We start from the raw sequence: 16,665 nt of genomic DNA, 5'->3' as shown, positions 1-16,665 counted from the left end.
CAGCTTTCACAAAATTAGGAGCAGCCTAATTGTCTTTAAAAATTCCTAGCAAATTGGTTTGAAATTGTCCAGTTATAATTATTTGGAGGAATGAGACAGACAGACTGTGAGCCTTTTTTAACTCTCGTTTCCCTAGGAAACCGGTTCAGAAACAAAGCAAAAACCCATCACACTACCACCTCTAAAACCTCTGAAAAAAAAAGATCCTTCAAAAAAAAGGAGAAGAAAATCCTGCAAAAGGTACTATGGGATATTGCCTTCTGTAACACCTCTAACAGTGTATTTGACAGCGATAAGGCTTTCACAGAATATTGAAAACGACTAGCAAGCAATAGTTCACCACTGGCACCTAAAAGAAGTATGTCACTGCCAAACACACCACATCACTTCAACTTGGCAAGAATGCTTGATTGAAAGCCAAAGAGTAGTGGAAAAGGCTGTTAAAAGTTAACAAAGCACTTCCCAAAAGTACTGTTTTGTTTTTTTAAGCAAGTCTGCTAGAGCATGGGTGATGGATTTACGAAAGAAAAAAGTTTTTCTTGGCAAAAAAACCTGCTTTTTTTGCTTAGAGCGAATTTTCCTGTCACCCTCCAGAATTTGAACTCCTACTCCCTCGTTTCAGAAAAATGTGGCCAGTTTCTGTTTTCAAGTGAAAAATTCCCACACAGTAACACTGATAGCATGCAAATCTATTGTTTAATATGGGTCATGGGAAAATGGCCACAAATTCAAGCATCATTAGAATGGAACGACCAAAGTCAAATTATAATATTTTTTTAAATTTTTTTATTTTGCAATGAAATGGCTGTTGTTGCAATTTTGTTTGCAAAGAGTAGCTGAGTATTTTTCCAAATGTTTATGAGAAGGCATCATTTTACCTTTATTTCTCAGTGTAGTTCTGTCAGAAAAAGCGCTGTATCTAAAACATTTATTGGAAATGAAAAGGCAAGAAGCAGAGACACCTTACCCTCAAAGCTGCCAAAGAATGAGTTAATTAAGTTGTTATAATCTAATCCCAAAGTAGTAAGTATATGCAATAAAGATGTAACAGATGTCCTGTCCAACAGGGACAGAATTCTTTCATGGTATGAAGGTGGTAATTAAAAAGCATTATGCAGACAATCTTAAGATCTAAGCCTTTCCTTACTGCCTGGATAGGATCCCTTTTGGGTTAGTGACATCAAAAAATTAGTTTCATAAACGCACATTCTTACTGATTAAATAATAAAACACAGAAGCAAATAAACAGGTCAATTTCTTAGTTCCATTTACAAGGAATATAAAATAAACTTTATAGGTGGCACAGTGGTGTATGATGATGCATATCCACAGCCAGCATACAACAGAACTGTTCACTATTATTCCTGTCAGCCACTGCTAGCACGGGCAATACCTCAGGAGCAAACCTGTGAAAGCATGCAAACCACAGTGCCTCTATGCCTTGGCTAATACTGTTTTCTCACTGTTCCTGATAATGCAACATGTGGCTCTAACTTCTAATCATATGACAGCCCACGTTCAAGACACTTTCACTTCTCTCCATTCCCAAGCATATTCTGCAAAACAGAGAATCATTTCTAAGATTAAGAAGGGCCAGACCTGCTACTGGCTAATAATGAAATATCACTGATAAAATAGTCTGAGTTTCCACCAATGGTTCTGGAAGGGTTCTCTGGAAGTATCTGTTGATGAGCAGACCAATTTTCCCCCAAAATTTACTATAATAAAAAGACCAAACAAACAACAAAGCCGACAAGTAGTGCAAGAGTACAGCTTGACAACAAAGTCTTACAATTATAAAGTATTTTATTCAGTGAACATGTGGTAAAGAACAATGAAAATAATCTCACAGAATATGTACAATTTTATCTATTTGATCATTTGAAAGGCTTCATCAAGGCATTCAACCCAGCTGGAAAAATCGGGTAGAAGAAGGACTGCAGAGAAAGACAGATGCTGCATCTGAGCTGAGCATTCCTTAGTAAATAAACAACAAAAACAAAACAAAACAAAAAAGCGATTCTGACACAGTTCCAAACTTTATGAGACAATGACTTAACAAAAGACGATTTATTCTCTCACTCTCTTTTTGTTCTTTTGTTTTGTGATTTGAGATAAAAGTAGATGCGAATTTTTTTTGCTTACTAATAATCTGTACAATAATTACTAGTGAATTAACCCATGCAATTTAGCACTATTTGTCAATTCTTCTATCAGTTGTTATTAAGAAATTCAGGAAACAATTGTTCAAATAAAAGAACACCAATAGAGGGCTTAGCAACTGAGGAACTACAGCAGTAGACTGCTGTTTATTTATATTTCACCAGTAACCACGTCTTGGCTTATCTCTAAATTTCTCAAAATTCCATCTATTTATTTGTAAACCTCATACCTCATTCTCTTTCAGATTTAAGGCCTTTTATCAATTCATTTGGAAACACATGGCAACTTTAGGACTTCATACATCCTTGATGTCTTTAATTTTTTATGTGCCACATAGTACGCAAAAGCCTCTGTATTATCAGACTGAGATGAACTCTTTCAACTGATGACTGTTTAAGAGAGATGGGTAATATTTTTGCAGTTCTTAAACTCACCTGATGACTGTCAAGCTTGTCTTTCGTGTGTTGATCAAGAGCTGCAGCTCACAGCACAGGCTTAATGAGATTCTCTTCCCCTTGAAAGGACTGTTTCTTTCAAGAAGAATCTGTAGCTAATCAGTGCAAGTCTCAAGTTGAGAGGATGATTACTTGGGGGGAGAAGGAAGGGAAGGAAGCTGAGAGTTCTTTACAATTTCAACTAAACAGAGCTCCATTTATATGACATAAGCAGGGTTTGCAAAAACCAATTGGCCAGAAAGCCTTAAACTTGCAGTTCCTGTACAAGACCTTATCACAATGCATGGGTTACCATTTACCAGTAAGAGCCATACCAGTTAGCTACACCAGCTGAGTAAGCATCAGACTCAGCTGAAATTTCTCATATGCCACCTCATATCTGGGAAACCCCCTCACACTGCTGCTGATCCTAAGTTTATCATATAGTACAGTGCGTCACAAGTATCAAATCATTTGCAAAAGCATGACTGCATACAAACCAAGAGTTTGCTGGGTGTGCAAGTTATATCACAGAAAGCAAGTTCCAATTTCATGCAGTAATTATGTCACCTGGACTCCTCTTAAGTCCAGGATATCACATATTTGTATGACTGCAATAAGATGAAACCAAGTCACTGAGACTTGTGTTTAGTGTTTAAGATACAGGGCAAAAATATACAACACATGCCAGGGTTTTGCCAAGATACTTGAACAAGTGCCAAAGGAGCTAGCTTGGGAACTGGAAGCAAGACTAGCACAGTGCTCAGCAAATGCTAGTAAGTTCTTGTCCTCCACACAAGCCATGAACATTTTTCCAGACTGCCTCATCACATAAAGAGAAGGCCACAATCTGGAGGCCCAGATCAATCGTTATCATCAGCTTTGTAATATGTTATCGCTGTAAGACAGTAATGTTCAACCAGTATTTCACCAAGAAATTACATTGAAGAGTTCTGAAATTGCTGCAGACTGGCCATGAACCAGCAAGCAGGTGTCAGAAGCACCTGGAATGCAGCGTTAAACTGAGACCTAATGCAAAAAGGCACATTATACCAGGCCCAATTTGAGATTTTGCTTGGCAGTACGTTTACATCTTGTACAGACAGAATACTTATTAGGCTACCTATCACTCGTGCACATACATACAGGCACTGAAAAGCAAAACAGAAACAAAGTTCTCATGCAGATAATGCACTATCACGGACATAGGATCAATGCCTCTCTCTATACAAAGTCAAGGTAAAGAAAATGCAGGTCAGGCATTCGCACACAAAACCCATGCAAATGCCATAAGATGACTAACCTGAAGAACAGTCAACACTTGAGACACAATCATTAAGGTTTGCAAACTACATTATTGTGCAGAGTACAATATTCATAACCTTAATTTAAATTGCAGTCACAATTATGCTTGTTGCTAAAGCAACAATCCTACCTATTTACAGAACCGGGCAAAGAAAATGAGAAATCCTGCAGTTTCCATGCACAATAGACATGATAGATTTAAACTACGTAAATGCTCTCAGGTTTTTCTTCAGACAAAATTTAAACTGAATGTTGCTCTTCCCTAGAAATGATAGCATTTTAAGGTTTAAAGTAACCTTTTCCTGTTCAGTAATGAAATAAGTCTAACACACTCAGGGGAGGTTTTTCATGTCACTTTCAGATTCAAAAAAACAAAAAAAGTTTTTATGAAAGACCCAAAAGGGATCTGAACCCAGAAATGTAAGTTGTCTTCTTCAGTACAAGACCATGTGCCTGCCCGTGCACAACACCATGGGTTTTATTCAGGCAGAACTCGTTAGCAAATCTTGTCAGAATGACAGCCACAGTCCCTGCCAGGCTTCATTGACATCAACACAACAAAAAGGCACACCTCCGGCAACGGAAGGCTACCAAAACACTGAAAACTCATGCAATGCCAGGTCTTCTCTTCCTACTTAACAAGTCAAATGATATCCGTCCCTCCATTTTTACTGTCACCCATCACCCTCAAGGTTTTTCAGTTTGTGTGTTCAGCTTCTCCTGTCCCTTGATAGTCTTTCCCTATTTTAACTGCTCTACTTCCTCTTGATGCCCCCTCCTTTCTGAAGACTTTGTCTCCTCTTCCCACCATGCATGGGTGCCCACATCTATCCTGGCAAAGTGAGCAGAGTATATGAAGTGTCACACTAACACAGCCCTCTTAGGCTTCCAGACACAGAGAGATGCTGCTGTGAAGCCCCTTCCCTGTCCAAACACAGGGGAACACAGTGACCAACATCACAACAATGGCACTACGCACAGTGTTTGGGGTCTCCATGCCCATGACCTACAGCAGCATGGGTCCAGGCCAGGGTGGTTCTACCTCTCTGGAAGACATAGCAATAGGTGGCAAAGGCTGTCAGGGCAGTGCTCTTCCCTTCCCTTCTGCACTCATGAAAAGTTACCTGGTCACATATCCCCTTCGGAGCACAGCAGCAGTAACATGGTCCTGCTCCTGGAACTCCTCTCAGCTGTGTGTGTGATCCTCTGCAGAGAGGGCTCTGCTGTTTAGTTTTTGCTCCAGTTAATCCTCTGGACATACCAGTCCACTGGGCACTGTTTCTGGTGTAGGCCATATCAGCACCCCATCACCCTTTTCCCTATCTTTGTCCCTGCCCCAGAAGTTCCAGATCCCACTTTCCCTCCTTTGCTTTTCACTTCCTTCTAACTTTTGGGCCATGTTGGTCTTCTCTGAGAATAAAGCTGGCAAAGGTGTTACTTGAACTCTTTGCCTGATCCATTGCTGTTTAGCTGCAGCTGTACCTTCCACTCTACTTTTTCAGCCGAGAAGCCTAAAGCGCCTGCATTTTCTGGGGTGCAGCAGCAGGAAAGCTATGGCAGGGAGCCTGGGCTAGGGATGTTATAGCTCATCACAAGGTTGACAGACATCTTGATTGCTGCATTTTTTGTGGGAAAGAGTGTGGAGGCAGTTTCTAGGATTGAAGGATTCTGGCTATGAAGACCCTTTGGAGCTCCATATGAGCTGACATGTCAGCTCAGTGTTGACAGCCTATCAAGCAGCTGACAGGGCACGGTCCTGCTCTGAATGGGGTGCTTCAGCCAAAAGCCTAGGAACAGGACTGGCAGGCCATTTCTTCTGCAAGCTAAAAGGAAAGCAGGAAAGGAACAGATGCTTCCCAGGGAGAGATGCATGTTTCCTTGTTGAGAATAGGGGAGAGCTGATCTCCATACTGCAGGACTTAATCAGCCTGTACTAAGCCCCTTCCTTGTCCTTAAAAGTCTCTCCTCTCCAAGCCAGGGGAGAAGAAGGACAGACGTTATCACTCTTCCCTTTGTCAGTTCTCCCTCCTTTGTCACTTCTCAGAAGAGCAGGGCACAAGATTCACCCTCAACCCTCCCTTTTCCCACATAGTGTGCTGCTGTTACTTTTCAGCTATGCTTTTCCTTTAGCGAACAACTCAGTCCTAAGGCTGTTAGGTTTCCTGAGGGCCATTGAGCCAGCAGCCAAAGGCATCTGCCAACAGGAAGAAAAAGTCAAAACAGTCATTGAGAGTCTGGGAAGAGACAAAGTAACTATGCCCACCTAAATGGGATAAATGGTCAAATGCCACCAGGAGAAGAGTGAATCTCCTCACTTCTAGACACTCAGCTCTGCTGTGCCTCTCTGCAAGGGCAGTGTTTGGAACAGTGTTTGGAGGACGGCATTGCAGACCCTAATCATGACTTTGCCCACTGCAAATTTTGCCCTCCCTCCCCAAACTGGTTAGCCACTGACCAATAGGTACTGCAATCATGGGACTCCATAGGGTGACAGCCACACCTGTGAGAGCAGGTTTGGACTCCCAAAACTTCATCTAGTGATAGCAAAGTCATGGCAGTAGCTTGTAACAACAGCAAGTTCCGACCCACCACACCATCCTCAGTGCAGAGAGGCAACCACTAGCCCTACCAGTCCAATCTTGTGTCCCACACCCATAGTACCCTCCAGTGATCTAGGGCAGAGCACACAGAGGAGTGAAAACTCAAGAAAACGAAGCACAGTCCATGTCTTCCTCCTCAGACAAAAGTAGGGAGGAAGCAGGAGGGAGTTAGCTCACCTGGGGTGTGCTCACACAGCTAGAGGAGGATGCTTATCATCCCATCCTCAACTCCATCTTTGTTTGGCCAGTGGCAAAAAAGTCAAGAGAAGTCATCAGGCAGTAGGTGCAATGGTAGCACGTATGAAAAAGCAGGAACAGAAAACAAACCATGAACAGAAGTAGGAACAGAAATTAGACTTGTTTCTGCATGTGAAATCTCTTTACAAGCATCACTGGCAGAGGCAATGACAAGCTACAGTCATCTGCATGAGGCAGACATTGGGACAAAATGGCACCTCCTAAAGTGGCTCCCAGAAGGGCTTGCAAGCCAGAAAGCAAACATTTGTCAGATACCTTTCCTTCGGGTTGCTTTGAGCCACATGTAGTGGGATGTTCAGTGTACAGGAGGACATTAACTCTTGTCCAAAGTAAAAACCTTAAAATGCATTTAATGCAGAGTAAACTCCCCAGAAGCAACTGCTTCAACCTGGCTGTCTAATTCTCTTGCACCACACTACTGGATTAAGATATGCACAGCCCGATACCAGCCAGTGCTAAGTTATGTGGACCCTTGGGTCTGACCCACCAAGACACTGTTACAGGTTATGTGAAATAGCTAAACATCCACACTGTTTCCATCACAATAGAGACTCTTTATTCTTCATATAGGAAGATTAGAAAAATAAATGCAAACAGAAAAAATCCCACACAGTCAAGGTCCATCTACTCAGTGTTTTCTTTTCAGTATGATTAAGAAAAGCAACTTCTCACAGTTAAGAGCAGCTGACACCAACAAGTCCTGTTTTCTCTTAAAGGGGGTATCCTCCACTCAGGATTAACAAATTCTAAACCTTTCATTTGCACAAGATTTTAGCCAAACAACACTTATTTACAAAGTAAATGATTAAGAACTCCATTAAAATATTGCATAGCTTTTGTATATCATCTTTTACCTGGCTGATGTCAAGGAATTTGTAGTAACAAGTCATAAAGAGACTAAGCAGATTACTACAGAGATGACTCCTAATCACTTCTCTCCCATAATAAAACCATGAGGCATTTATTATTCAAAATTACAAGCCACTGTGTGATCTCCTGTTCCAGTGAAACAGAGGGGAAGTTTTGTTTCTGAGATAACAGGATTTGGCCTCTGTGGCTTGAAGAATTTCACCATTCCATCAGAAATGCCTGTCTACCAGCCTTGCAGACCGCCAAGTCTGGCTCCTTGGCTCTTGAACAGCATCAGGAGGATGAAAACCACATGAAGATTGGAAAAATGTGCAAAGCCAGAGGCAAAAGAAAAGACAGGGCCACTCAGAAAGATCATGTGCAATTCCTGAGTTGCTGACAGAAAGGAAAAGTTTCTTGGAAGTTCAGAGCTCTTTTTAGACAGATCTGTAACTATTTTTCCATGATGCGAGTGAATTACAACATTCATGTATGTGTGATGTACGGTACGCATCTTTTGTAAGAATTCAGTAACTACATTAAGAAGAAGCTTCAGCTAACTCAGTAGATAAACAACTGCATGGTAAGAATGGAGTATTATAGCTACCCATTCTTCAGTCTAAGAATGGGTACAGACTAGGAAAGTTAGCACAAACATGACTATTGCAGCACCCATATTTTTTTCCACAGTGTGGAACACGCATAAATAGAAAGCATCCTGCAGATGTTCCTTCCCTCCCTAGTCCCTTTTCCATTTGCACACACCCATTGCCCAACTACATATGCAGAATCCATGTAGAAAAAGTCACTGTGACATTGCTAGATGTATTTGGGGTGAGATTCCATAAAAGCATCTAAAAGAAAACTGTTTCCAATCACAAGTTGAAAATACATTCCAAAACACATCATATGCATGCTCTTTAACATATTTGAGACTTCTAATACACATACCATATTGTATCTAAGCTTCCATCTAGCCTATGATGTATTATTCTAACACAAAATAGCAGTGCCACAGTTCAGTTGGATCTTGAGGAGACAGGTAATACCAGCAATTTTTTTTTTTTTTCCATTTGAAAGTATATGAAAGGTACAGCTTTTTTGCAGGTATATAACAGTTAAGATATGGGCTAGGAAATTTAATTCGTAATATTGACAAGTTTCTTGCTTTAGATTCAGTGAGAAGGGTGTTTTGAAGGCCATGATTTAGCTGCTAGAGCACTGGACTGCTCAGGACCTATTCCCAGTTCTGTCACAATCGTGATACGACTTTAGATAAAGCTCTTTGTACTTTCTGTTGTACAGTGCAGCCATAAAGCAAGAAGTAAAAGATTGAATGTTCATATCCTCATGAATTACACCCTCAATAATATAAATGCATACACGATGCATACGTGTGTGTATGTATTACACACATTATTGATGTACAGATATGCTTATACATCTAGAAGAGAGAATGTGTGCATACAGTCTACCATTAACAAGGATCTATATACAATAATTATGGAAAGCAAAGATTGTATATAGAAACTAGAATATGTGTAACAGATTTTACTCTAGTTATGCATCTTTATTAAAAAGCCAACCATGGTAAATAAGTTCAAATTATTCCTAACAATTCTTTAAAGCAGTTACATTTATGATGTAATTTATTGCATTTATTAAACTACTAACATATGGAATGCTCCTTTTATGTCAAATTGCAAGTTTCCCAAGACACACAGATAAGTTTTATAAACTGCTACAGCATGAATGTTTCATTTTGCTGTGACTTACAGTGGCAAGTCCTGAAGGGTTACATATTACTACAGACTGTAATTCACTTGAAACAAAATACCTAGAGAAACCAAAAGATTTCATTTCTTCATGTCTGCATTAATGGAGAGGACTGAAGCCCAGATCCAGCAAACCTCTTATGCTGATTCTTTTTATCATGTGCATATTTTCAAGTGCATATAATCAAACTAAGTTGAATAGGATGCACATGGACAAAGCTTAAACGAAGGGGAAGCATTAGCAGAATCTGGGCTACACAGAAGTAATCCATTCGCCTCTTCTGCTCATCATCGTACTGCTGCGAACCTGTTACATATTAATATCCTCTGAAGCAACGTTTTAGTCTGTTGTACATGATCTATACACAGCCTGGTTCAAGCTATCACATCACATTAATAACCTAACAATATTTTGCCTTGCTAATTTTATTTCATCACTCCTGAGGACAAAATGGTGGTAACAGACCTGGTCAACTGGAAATACAAAACTCAAATGCTAATTTCATTTATGGTTCTTTTGCTTACAGAAATGAAAACAGGAAATTAAATAACTTCACCACTGGGGAAACAATTGCTTTTACTAGTCTTAAATCAAATAACAACACCTGCAAATGCAGGGTTGCAAGATTTGTTCTTTTTTCAGAAGTACAGCCACTTGCTTGGAGAATTGGGGTTTTTTTGTTTGGTTTTGATTTTTTTTTTTTTTTTTTTTTTTTTAAGTGAAGGGTGAAGAGAAACAGAAAGCAGAAGCCAGGCACAAATAACTGCTTAATGTAATATAAAAATTACCGATAGGAAGAGACGGTAAGCACTGAAGTCAAAAACAAATATTATGTTCTGTAGCAAACAGAATTTTCTGATAAAAATGCATATATATTCTATAGGAAAAATGCCTTCTCTATCTTCAACTCACACACCTTCCAGTGCATGACACTTCCAAGTTCCAATTAGACTTCTTTCCCCTCTCTGAGGGGAAAACCTGATGGTTTTTTATTAATTTAAGCCTACACACAACTGAAATTTAATCCCAAATTAAGAATACATCCATATTGAAATGTTCCTTTAACTATTGATTGTAATATAATAATCGTGTCTTGTATAAAAGTTCATTAACACATTACTTGTGTCTTTATTAGGAAAAAAAAAGCAATAAAAATCAATCCAAAGCCCAGCCATAACAGTTGTAATAAGACTGTAACAAATGTTTTTTGAGCAGTATAACTGGTTCTGAAACATTACTGTATAGTATCCAGAAGCTTGTCAGAACTTGAAAGATAAATACACTTTCAAATTTTATATGTATATGCATACACATATATATACACATATAAAAAAATGCCTCAAATCAGAAGGTTTTATGTGTGTAGTAGATTTGTTATACTAGGAGTATTGTCCTAGTAAAATACATGTCCTTAGACAACAACACTTACAACACTTAAGCAAAAAAAACAGTGGAAATGTTGAAATGTAACTAATAACCTTACTTTTTAAATAATTTTCTTAATTTTGATTTTTTTTACTAAAGAGAGAAATTCTTGACAATAAGGATAAAAACCATACACCCTTGTATTCACATTATAACTTAAGAATTTCTTTGGGACATGTGAAGTATTGCTATTTTTCATTCCGTCAGTCAAAACATCTGGATTTTAGTGGTTTTATAGCACAAACGGCTTGTTCAGAGTATAGCCTTTCCCCATTTAAAAAAATTTATACCCCCATTTCATTCTCATCACATGGCTAGCATATGTTTCATGCCAACTTTATTCAAGGCCAAAACCTGTCGTAACTCATCAGGCCAATGAATTACTATAGGAATGTAAAGCAAAGAAAAAAAAATTCCAATCAAGTCATTAAAAAAAAAAAACCCAACCCCAAAATACCAAAAAACTCTACACTGTTCTGAGGAGAAGGGAAGAGATAAACAACTATCAGATTCCTGGTTTCTCTCAGAAGGTCATCATAAGTGAAAAGAGGTGGAAGAAAAGAAATGAAGGATGAAGGAGAGCTCAGTTTCTGTACAACTTGTCATTGCAAGTGAAGTTTTCCAAAATAAGTAGATCAGATAAGAGCAGGAAAGGAATGCAGATTATTGAAATATTTCTCTTTGAAACGAAATACCAAAACAAAACAAACCAGCTTGCCCCATGGAGTCATTGTTGAAAACATGGTTGCTTTAAATTAAGGCTATTCCATTTGTCACACATGTCCTCAGGTTCGCTCACCATTTACCTCTTATTTCCAATAAAACTTAGAGATAAGAGAGGGACAAGATGACCATTATTCAGCTCCTTTTATTTATACAGAGAGGGATGCAAAATAAAACAAATTTTTACTTTTGGAGGGGGGTGGAAGTGTGATATAATATTTTTGTGTTTTTTTCCAGCACAGGCCTGAAGACCCTAATTTGTCTCTTCTGGCTTTGCTGCAACTTTAATCTAATGCTACTGCCTTTTACTGTCCTCAAATGTTTTATCATTATAAAATTCAATCATTGCCACTTAGCATTAGCATTGTCGCAAAGTCAGGGAGAAGGCAGCCAGTTGAGCAACTCTGAAGTGAGGATTAGCCTGCAGAGAGCTGGAAGAACATTCAAACTGCAGATACAGCTACTGAGAGTAAGTTGTTTAAAAAGTGTGCACCCTCGCTGAGGCATTACCTGCACCCATTGCATGCCATCACTGGGAGTGTCAGGACTCTGAGACAGAATGACTCGGGGAGCAGCAGCAGAAATGACTGAGGGTAGAAACCTGTCAGAAGAAACAGGCTGAAGATGGAGATGATGCAGGACTGGACTGTACGGTGACAAGTGAGACTGACTCAGTGAAGGAATGAGCTGACAGCAAGGCGGGTAGAGTTCAGGAACTGGATAAGCACATCAGGAACGAAGTTACATGTTGCAGTCGGGGCAACCTAACAGCTCGCTGCTGCCAACAGGGAAAAGATCCTGCTCTTCCTCTGCACCCCCTTTGGCATTTTGCTGACCCAGCAATGAGCCATCCAATTTACAAACCTATTAATGTCTTCTTGACAAGTAAAAATATGTGATGATTTTAACAGTTTAATTCAGGTGAAATCTGGCGTGATTTCACCTGAAGGAGAGCAGCAGCCCACAAGCTTTGGATAGTACAGGTGACTAGAGGATAGAGCACAGGATGACGTTGTCAAGGGACAACACTGAAGACAGACTGATTTCTTGGAAGAGGCCACCTTAGCAGAAACAAGAAAGGTAAGGCTCTTAAGCAGACATTATAAAGCCAACAACTCAAAACAAGCATACCCACCTCAAGGTTTTGAAACACTTTAGCAAAGGGCACCTTATTCCTCAAGTGCCAGTCTACACTAGATGATAACCCTTTGCTACTATCAATTATCACACTTGCTCAAGTAGTAAAGGACAGTGGCAAATCTAATCATTTTAATTCTGAAGAACCATGCAGATTGTCAGTGTTGTGGCATACGATGGAAATGAATGGGTTCTTCATAGCCTGCTTTCCTTGAAAGCTTGGGAAATCTTTCTCTAGACACTTTACTTCCAAGTACGTCAATTCTGTAACATTGGGAAACGTCAGAATGAAGGTTACACTCGCAACCTTAATTCTGTCTTTTGCATCTATGCATTATTTATACAGTACTTAAATAAACGATCAAACACTATTTTCCATTGGACATCTGCATCAGTGCAGAGTAAGGCTCAAGTTTGGAAATTAATAAAAATGTATGATAAAGGAGTGTATTTCCTTACATTCCTTCAGCTGTGTATGTCGGAAGGTAAACAGTAACCAAAGACAGCAAGCAAGAAAAGTTAAGTTTCTGGCTAACATAGCAGAGAAATGACCAGCAGGACAGTATCTTATCCCTATTTTCAACAGTGATGCTAAGGGAATAAGTTCATAACAGTGTGAACTGATTTAAAGAAGGTCCTTTTTCTTTTTCTGACTGCATACTCCCACCGCTTCTACCAGCTCCAGCATTCTTCAGACCCTTTCACACACACTCATCTGGCAGAGAATAACCAAACAAAAAGACGGCACAGTCTTCTGCCAGATCCATGAGTAAAATCAATTCACAGAGCTGACAGGAGGCGAGAGAGGGGAGCAATATCTCCCCACATATAGCTGCAGAAAACTTACATCCATCTAGCTGCCTGTGAAACTGCAGTTAAAACGCACACCACATTCTGGAAGTGATCTCTGATTATCTGGGTATCAGATTTGAGAATACATGCAGTTCCTAACTGCAAATGTGACCAGCATCCACACTTACATCTAAAGTCAACGAGAGCTGCTTTTGGAACACGTGAAGAAATCCTAAGGACTTGGAAAACTTCTGGCAGTGATCTGTGTATTAACTCCCACTTGCAACATGGAGATAATCACATCCTTCTCACCATTAAGATTAAACGCTTGTGAGAGATACAGTTATCAGAGTAGTAAACATTATAGAAAAGCCGCAGAGAAAAATGAGTACCTGCCTCCAGAGCCAGGCTCACTAGTGTTGTAAATAAGGCCTAGAATAAGGATACAATAAAATACTCCTCAGCCACTCATAATTTAGCATGGCTTATTCTAACAACCTAATGAAGCAGAAAACCTGTGGAAAAAATGATGTCAGGATGTACATACACACTGAAAGGGCTAAAATAGATTCACAGAAGACAGACTTCACAATCCAAATGCTCTTTTTAAACAGCTGTGAGCATTTCATTTTTAGAAGCCTCTGAACCCACACAGGCATAGGTGAAACACTCATCATTAACTCTGGTTATCTGCAGACGTTATTTCTGAACAAAAATATAAATGAACCAGTCATGCTGTCACCATTGAGAAAAACCTGGAACATCGTAACACTATGTAGTGGGACATGAGCCTTCATACAGCCAATGACATGAATAGGGAGGGAGCTGCATAACCACAAGCTGTTGCCCTGCCAATCCTGAGAGCACACAGTCATGGGTGATACTAAGGAAACAGAGCAGGAGCAACAGCCCCATCCCCTCCTCATCTGCCTATCTACTGGCATCTTCGGAGACTGGAGTGATGGGGATACAACATGCCAAAGCAGAACTCAACGGGAGCTGGATAGCTTACACTCTTTGGCAAGCCAAAGAATTTGATAACAGTACTTCTACTCACAGTCTCTTTAAAACCATGCCTCCTAAAATCATAATAAAACAATCTATGATGAGTAAGAAAAATCTACAAGTATGCTTTACAACAAACCTATCCATTTAATCAGACTTAGAAAGTCTGGGTTTAATTTTTTGCTCTGTGCCAGACATCCTCTGTGCCTGAGGCAAGTCACATTGTTATCGCATGTGCCAATTCTTCCTCCATACAGTGACAAAGATGAGACTTCATGAGGTATCAGGAGAATGCACACACTAAAGCTTATGAGGCAATCAGACAGAACAGTGATGAGCATACCAGAAAAGCCCATAGAAGTGTGTCCTCAATATTAATTCATTTTCACTAATGATACAATGTGCAGTACATCTCAGTAAAAGTTGTCAAAATTATCAAAGGACATAAACAGTTCACTTTGAAATAAAAGTACATAAACATAGAAACAAATGCAATACATAAACATGAAAGAAATTCCTCTCCCATTTGTTTGGTGCTCTCAGTAACTGCAGTGCATCCCAATTAGTGTAACAAAAAAAGTAATAATCCATGAGTACGGGAGATAAGCACTAAGAAAAGTCTGCAAAGACAAAATTTCTCAGCTCCCACATTGCCTACAAAAGCACACTCCTGTCCAACCACGTATTCCAAACCTCCGCCTTTTTCCAAGTTTGAGTTAACTTGCAGCAAGTCTTAAAAAACAACAAATTCACGTTACTCTGGGCTGAACATACTGAACTGCACTAGAGGTGTCACATCAAGCGATGTACCAGCAGCTCTTTGTCTCACACAGTGAGAGACGTACTGCTTTGGCTTTTCCTTTGACCTGACTTGCAAAACAAGAGAAATAGCAGTACACTGCAGGGCAAAAGCACAGAGGGTCTACCTGGCATCCTGCCAGCTAGCTATAACAGATTTTGGTACTGTGTTGTTTTATATATAGCAAGAAGCAGGTCCCAGCCTTCTGCTCAAGCTTCAGATTTCCAAATGGTGTGAGGAGTAATTGCTTGTAGAACAGGCTAATTTTGAAGTGAAAGAGGGCACAGGCAATGGTGTGAGCAATACTGGCAGAGATGCTTGATGTCAATCAGGAAGGAAAGAAACGGAATATCTGTGGATTGTCATGTGAATTAAAGCAAGACTATTTCAGAGGGGGGGGGGGGGGGAAGGTAAAAATTGCATGAGATTGGACCTTCACCCCTTTGATGTTTTAGATCTTCAGTGTCTCCCACTATCCTGTTTCCACCCACATGGGTGCACCTGTAGTATCTGTAACCACATAAGAGTTATTTAAGGTAAGTTAGCAAAACTGCAAACACTAACTTTAACCTCTCAAAACACTCCTGAGGCAGCACAGGGAGCAGAAGGGGAGGAAGAAAAAAGAGCAGTAACGTATATAACCTGGCAGACCTGAATTGCTTTACCATATGAAACCTGCATAAAATGCAAATTAAGGAAACAAAAATCCATATTAGAGTAAGCAAAAAAAAAGGGGGGGGGGAGGGGTAAAAGAACCAAAAATCTGAGAACCTACAACTAGCTCTAAGGTTAAAGATTTACAGAAAATTCTCAGTAAGACCTCTGCATGTCAACATTATGACTGAAGAGAAGGCATTTACTTAAGGAAACTAAAGTAATTTTAAAAATTTAACCATTACACACACTATTCAAAAACATTATGGAGCAATTAACATATTAACTTGAATTAAAAAAAAAAATCTAAAGAAAAATATTGTGTACTTACTATCATTTAGTGTCGTGAAGTCCAGGAATCGATATTCATAGCAAACATCTATCTTGGTTTCTACCTGGGGCCTCTTCAAAGTTGAATAGATATTACCAGGTCGTTTTTCATCATGCTTCTCTAGTTTGTTCAATCCACAACCCATTTCAGCAGCTCCTGATACAAAAAGGCAGGGAAAGTAAAAAAGGAAAATGCATAAACACCAATTGTTTTGTGTTTTTTGTTTTTTCTTTCCAGTTTCATGCAACACTATAGTACATTGCGGTGATTTTTAGTTTTTAAATACAAGCTACCTACAAACTATATGAAATTGTGTAATGAAATAAATGCTCAGATAGTAACTGAAGTATACACCACTCATATCAACCTTCAGGCACGCTATTATTTTATTGGAAAATTGACAGTCTAATACAT

General features: G+C 39.5%; 1 protein-coding gene across 3 annotated transcripts in view; it reads right to left on the bottom strand.

Moving 5' to 3' along the window:
* Positions 1-16,665, bottom strand: part of RFTN1 (raftlin, lipid raft linker 1) — a 112,051-nt gene that overhangs the window by 75,730 nt on the left and 19,656 nt on the right. For all 3 annotated transcript variants that reach the window (XM_076331228.1, XM_076331231.1, XM_076331229.1), the window contains exon 2: positions 16,252-16,407. In XM_076331228.1, the coding sequence (XP_076187343.1) occupies positions 16,252-16,396 (145 nt within the window). In that variant the 5' untranslated portion in view covers positions 16,397-16,407. The remainder of the gene's footprint in view (positions 1-16,251; positions 16,408-16,665) is intronic.

Source organism: Aptenodytes patagonicus, chromosome 2 (assembly GCF_965638725.1).
Source record: "Aptenodytes patagonicus chromosome 2, bAptPat1.pri.cur, whole genome shotgun sequence".
Taxonomy (NCBI): Eukaryota; Metazoa; Chordata; class Aves; order Sphenisciformes; family Spheniscidae; genus Aptenodytes; species Aptenodytes patagonicus.
The sequence above is the reverse complement of the archived record's forward strand: the minus strand, read 5'-3'. Positions and strand labels throughout refer to the sequence as shown.